Raw genomic sequence first — 6,545 nt, forward strand, 5'->3', positions numbered from 1 at the left:
ATACATGATATTGACCCATAGCATAGCACCTCTGCTCAGTTTCTAACGAGTAAGAATGAAGAGAGGACATGGTCTTTAGGAACATGAATTTCTGCCCTTCCCGTTTTCCTTCCGAAGAAGAGATTCTTCTATGACCTCATTTAGGACGGAAATTTTAACCAAAATGGTATCACCCCTGAACCCACTGCGACACGCCACGTAAGTGACCACAGAAGGAGAAAAGCCCTATAAAAAGAGAGGCGATAGTGCTACATTTTGTCCATCTCGTAGCAGGCACAAACTCATCCATCCCCATTTGACTGGAAGAAGCAACAATGACTCCTGGGAAGACCTCATTGGTGGTGAGTCTGCACTAATGTGCGATGCTCTTATTGATTTGGACCAGATAGTATTTCCGGACCATGGGCATGAAATGCTGGGTTCTGACTATGGAGATCCAGGAATACCGTATATGTAGGATAGGAAATAAAAGCTTTGGTAGATATTTAAGTCATTGTGCAGCATTTTCAAGAACTGATATACAGCAGTTTGAAAGATAAGATTAAAACTGAAAGATAGCTATATTGGGGCTAAACCACACAAGAAGTGTCACATGATGCTGTGCAGTAAGAAAGAAAATTTATTGAAAGTCTGTTTTTCTGAGTACAAAGGATTTAATATAATTCTCCCACGGCATTTTTCTTTAAAATGGGTCACTATCCTTGAGATTTTGAAAGCCGTAGCAGCAACCTTTGTTTCCATTATCTCGTACCATATTCTCAGTACATCGAAACTATGTACTCTAACTAGATATAGGTGTAACTGTGTTTTAGAATAAATGGGTTTTATATTTTTTAAATATTTAATTTCAAGTATCTTTTTTGAAATCTGATTTTATTACAGAATCAATACATGTTAAATGTAGAACAACTGGAAAATATATCTAACAAAACATGAAGGAGATCGAGCTTTTAGTTGGATGACTGCCAGTAGCACCAACAGCATTTTTAGCATGAATATTGATACCACATAGATTTTCTATAGCTCTTTCTTCCAATGTGAATGTTTGACTTCACATTGAGTTTTACAGAATGTGGGACTGAGAACAAGGGTGCAGGAGGACATTTCTACCTAGAAAATCAAGGTTATTATTCCTTCCCAGACCTGACAATGATACATGTGCTGATAGGCTGATGACATGCCATGACTTGACATTTTTACTAAAATTATTGCCAGCCAATGGATAACATGTCTTTCCTAAGTTAAAAGAAGAATGTTGAAACTGTTTTTAAAAAAAAAAAAAAATTAAGTCATAGTGTTAACACTATGTTGGTCATCTACCTAGATTTTTCTCTAGCTGATCTGAAAAATGTAGTATAGATTGTCCTGGAACATTGTGTGTTCTCTATGATCATCATCACAATCAATTTGTTGAAAGGAACCACATAGTAATCCAATCTCCAACCTCTCTCTTGTTTCCCATTCAATTCTAGCTACTGCTGCTGCTGCTGAGCCTGGAGGCCATAGTGAAGGCAGGAATAGCAATCCCACGAAATCCAGGATGCCCAAATTCTGAGGACAAGAACTTCCCCCGGACTGTGATGGTCAACCTGAACATCCATAACCGGAATACCAATACCAATCCCAAAAGGTCCTCAGATTACTACAACCGATCCACCTCACCTTGGAATCTCCAGTACGTAAAGCTTCCAGATAAAAATACTATATTCTTCATCCCTCTTACGCATCAGGCTGCCAGTTAAATCTCCCCAAGGGTGATTTTATTCATTTAGAATTACCAGTCAAACCTGGAAGGACCACCGTGAAGAGCAATTCTCAAACTTCCTATAGATATTTCTTTAACAAAGCACAGGACAGCCTCCAATAATCCCCATCCTGTTAGATCTAATTGTCACTGACACCAATAATCAACCCAAATTAATTATAATCATTATTCTAATATTTGTGAGACCCTAAGTCTATTGTTTATGTATTCAAAGAATAGACATTTATCAAAGGGGATTAATGTTTTTATTCTCTTAACCAGAGCTACCATTGAGAATATTTATTACAAATAATTAGTAATTAGGGTTTTTTACTTTTTTTCTTTTGCTTATTTTTGTTTTTGAATCCCAGTGTAATAAGTATCCCTGGGATATTTCCACCCCTTTGTGTGTTAGATAGTCTTGATCTACTTCCTAACATACCTATGCTTCCTGTGTCCTCAGCATACCCAGTATTTAGACCCCATCAAGGGTTAAATACACAAAGTATTTTGATCATTTGACTTTATACAAATAAGTCTCTGTTCTGTGGAGCCTACAGATTGGTCTGATTGTAGGATTTCTTTTCTTCTTCCCATTACTTGGAAGAGTCAAAATAAATCAATTCAAAAATCCAAGCAAATTATTCACTGAGCTAAAAGAGAGTGGGAAGAGAAGGTGATAGAGACACTTAACCTTTTGTTTCCAAGCCTTTATCTCAGCTCTGGGCTCTGTCCCATGAATGTGATCTCAGATAAAATTTTGATGTATTCCCTCTTCAAAGACAGATTTCAGCAAGTCAGATAAACAGCTATCTTATTCTAGATGGTTCCAAGTCTACTCTTCCTTTGGTCTTCTTCTGTCTGTCAAATATACCCTAAAAAAGTTATCATTTGTGTCAAACTTAAATTTTTTCTGTGGCCTCAGTCTATCTTATTTTATTCATTCTTCAAATAAATTGGGGAAAACCCGATCATTGTCTTCTTTTCTGTAACAATTCATGTGCTTATCCAAATTGTCCCCAAAGTTCTTCTTCAGACTAATATCATTTAAAGAATTTGCAATGCCTATAATTTGTCATCCTGTGAACTTGCCTCTCTTCATGTATTCCTGCTTTATTTCTTTCCCACTTCACCAGGAATTCACTTTCCTCCTGATTTTTCTCCCCTCTGCAGCCGCAATGAGGACCCTGAGAGATATCCCTCTGTGATCTGGGAGGCAAAATGCCGCCACTTGGGCTGCGTCAACGCTGATGGGAACGTGGACTACCACATGAACTCTGTCCCCATCCAGCAAGAGATCCTGGTCCTGCGCAGGGAGCCTCAGCACTGCCCCAACTCCTTCCGGCTGGAGAAGATACTGGTGTCCGTGGGCTGCACCTGCGTCACCCCCATTGTCCACCATGTAGCCTAAGAGCTCTGGGGAGCCCACACTCCCCAAAGCAGTTAGGCTTTCTGGAGAGCTGGCTCAGCCCCTCAGGAACCCTCATCCTTCAAAGACACAGCCCCATTTCGGACTAAACTCATTAGAATTCTTAAGGCAGTTCGTCCAGTTGAAGCTTCAGAGGTAACGCTTGGCCAAGAGATGAGATCTGAATTATCTATCCCTCTTTCCAAGAAGGAATTTGCTTCTTGTTTACTTTTTTAAGGGCTTTATTTATTTTTAATAGTACCAATTTGCTTCTTGTTTACTTTTTTAAGGACTTTAAGTTATTTATATATTTAATATGCCCTGAGATAACTTTAGGGTATAGGATTCCATTTTAATGAATTACGTACTTTATTTTGTATGTCTTTTTAAAAAAGACAAGATTCTGGGCTTGGGAATTTTATTATTTAAAAGGTAAAACCTATATTTATTTGAGCTATTTAAGGACCTATTTATGTTTAAGTATTTAGAAAAAGGTGAAAAAGTGCGATTATCAGTTCTGCCTAGGTAAATGTGAGATAGAATTAAATGGCAGCAGAAAATTTCTGAGTTTTTACAACATAAGGATATAGTATTTCCTCCTCTTTGTCTTTTAAAAGGCTGAAAAGACTAAACCTACTTTCATATTTATTAATTTAAATGTTGTAATTTGTTGAGGTTTTACAAGAGATATAGCAAGTCTAACTCTCTGTTCTGTTAAACCCTCATAATAAAATCATTCTGTAATAATAAAGTTTGGAAAGAAAATGTTTATTTGTTCTCATTAAATGTATTTTAGCAAACTCAGCTCTTCCCTATTGGGAAGAGTTATGCAAATTCTCCTATAAGCAAAACAAAGGATGCCTTTGAGTAACAATGACCTGGAACTACCCAATTCCAAGTTCTCCATTTCACAAGCCTTCAAGACTGACGACCCATTAAGGTTTTCATACTATTAGCCAATGCTGTAGACAGAAGCATTTTGACAGGAATAAAGCAAACAAAATAATGGCCCTGAGGAATGGCATGTCATTACTGAAGATCATATGGGGAAAATGAAACCCTCCCCAAAATACAGGAAATTCTGGAAGGAGACATTTTCTTCAGACTACAATGTCCAGTCTCTCACCTAGACTCAGGCTTCCTTTGGAGATTAAGGCCCCTCAGAGATCAACAGACAAACATTTTTCTCTTCCTCAAGCAATACTCCTAGGGCCTGGCTTCTGTCTGATCAAGGCACCCCGCAACCCAGAAAGGAGCTGATGGGGCAGAACGAACTTTAAGTATGAGAAAAGTTCAGCCCAAGTAAAATAAAAACTCAATCACATTCAATTCCAGAGTAGTTTCGAGTTTCACATCGTAACCATTTTCGCCCCCATGGCCCAGCGTGCTGTCTTGCCCTACTTCTGAAGGCCTCTAGAAATTCTCAGGCCACTCCGCAGAATGCTTCTTGAAAGACCTTCCTCTTCACTCCGTCTTGCTCCATCCCGTGTGCCCCAGCCCACCCAGAGGCCCACGGCTTTTCTCGGCCTTTTTCCCCATTCCAAATCCAGGGGTTAGTCTCTCCAGCCACCTCCTCTCAGTGTCATTTTGTGCTCACATCTTGATTCCTGTCACCGTCCCTGTCACCACCTTCCTACAGGAAATCCCCAGGCAGCTTCCAGGGACAGTTCCTCACAGCCTTTACGCTTTCAAGCTTCTCACTAAAAACCTGCTGCTCGTTTCCGAGCTTTCCCTGAACGGTGGTGATGAAAAGAAAAAATCGTTTTTGTTTTTGTTGGGAAGAGGGGGTTGCAAAAGAATGTATATGTCTATATAGATAGATAGATAGATATCTATATATAGAGATATATATGTCTATATATATGTCTGTGTGTGTGTATATGTGTGTGTGTGTGTGTGTGTGTGTGTATATCTCCATGATTCGAAACCATTATTTCCCACTAGATTTTGGGTGGGGGTGTGGGGGTGGGGAGAGGCAGTTGCTTTCCAGTTGCTTTTCATGTACAAAGAAAAATGCTTTGCTTTTATTCTCTCTTCATTTTCCCCAGTTAGCGCTACCATGTAGCTAGTCATCCAAGCTAGAAATCTGTGTGGCTTCCCCGAATCTTTTTCCTTCTTCCTCTCCCTCATTCCTAACATCCACATATCACCAAATACTGTATTCTCACTTCCAAAAGTTCTCCAAGGAACCCTCTCCTCCCCACCAATACCATACTACCCAGGTTGAGGACTACATCTATTCTCATTTCTCCGCCCCATGAGTGCCACAGCCTTCCACCTGTTCTTGCTGCCATTGTTCCCGTCTCTCAATCCATCCTCCGACCTGTACCAATGACACAATTTCAAATACAACAAAAAGCACCCCCAGCAATCTGGCCCTGCTCCCTCTCCTGTTCTATCCCAGGGTGCTTCCTCCCTGACATTTTCCCCTTGAGTCGTGGCGAAGTTGTTGTGGACACCACTACGCTGTTCTTGACCTTGATGCCTATGCCATGTGGTCCCTTCTGCTGTGAATGCCCTTGCCACCTTCTCCCTGCTGTCCCTCCAGTCACACGCTGCCCTCCCCACTCTCCCCCACCTTTATTGATCTACTCACACATTAACACTTTCTTTAGGTCTCATCTTCTCTAAGAAGACTCCTGGACCCATCACTGCCTGTTATCCCAGATTAGGTCCCTCTCTCTCTTACGGGCTCCAAAAGCACTGTGCATATCCTTTATCACTGACCTTACATACTCTATCAGCTTTACCTATTTGGCCAGTTTGTGGTTCCTCAAGAGCAGAAACATCAGCACCTGACATGGCCGGTAGTACACAGTCAATACTCAGCTGAACTTTGAACCAACAGTCCACAGACACCTCAAAATCAACAAAGACAAAACTAGGCTCGCTGGCTTTACTCCCAAACTGGCTCCTCCTACTGTTTTTTTATCTACTGGAATAGCATCATCTACTTCTTTGAGCCGGAAACCTAGCTTTCTCTCCATCCCTCATTCCCCTCATCCAATCAATGACCACCTCTTCATCAATGTCTCACATGTCCTCCCCTTCCTTGCTAACTCCAAGTTTGCTATTACAGTTGCATTGTATTATGACACTAACTGGCCTTTCTGCCTTGCTTCTTATATTTAATAATTCAGTATCTCTCAAACTTGTGGGGGAGTCTAGTCATAGTAGTTAATTAATAGCTTCTGAAACAAAGTCCAAACAAACAAAGGTTTGTTTCTTGTGCATGTTACAATCCAGCAGGGATCAATAAGGAGCTTTGCTCTACTTGGCCACTGAGAGACCCAGGCTGACACAGAGGTTCTGACTTTTACAGCACCATCTAGCACTGCAATGTCTAACACAGTAGCCACAAGGAATTTGTAGCTGTCGAGCGCTTGGAATGTG

The 6,545-nt window shown here is 40.5% G+C and overlaps 1 protein-coding gene across 1 annotated transcript; it reads left to right on the top strand.

Moving 5' to 3' along the window:
• The first annotated feature begins 270 nt into the window (after positions 1–270).
• On the top strand, positions 271–3,240 carry IL17A (interleukin 17A). Its single transcript, XM_025383772.1, has 3 exons — positions 271–341; positions 1,473–1,675; positions 2,918–3,240. Exons 1-3 carry the CDS (start codon positions 315–317, stop codon positions 3,153–3,155), a joined length of 468 nt encoding a protein of 155 aa, XP_025239557.1. The 5' UTR covers positions 271–314; the 3' UTR covers positions 3,156–3,240.
• Positions 3,241–6,545: the final 3,305 nt, after the last annotated feature.

Source organism: Theropithecus gelada, chromosome 4 (genome assembly GCF_003255815.1).
Source record: "Theropithecus gelada isolate Dixy chromosome 4, Tgel_1.0, whole genome shotgun sequence".
Lineage (NCBI taxonomy): Eukaryota > Metazoa > Chordata > Mammalia > Primates > Cercopithecidae > Theropithecus > Theropithecus gelada.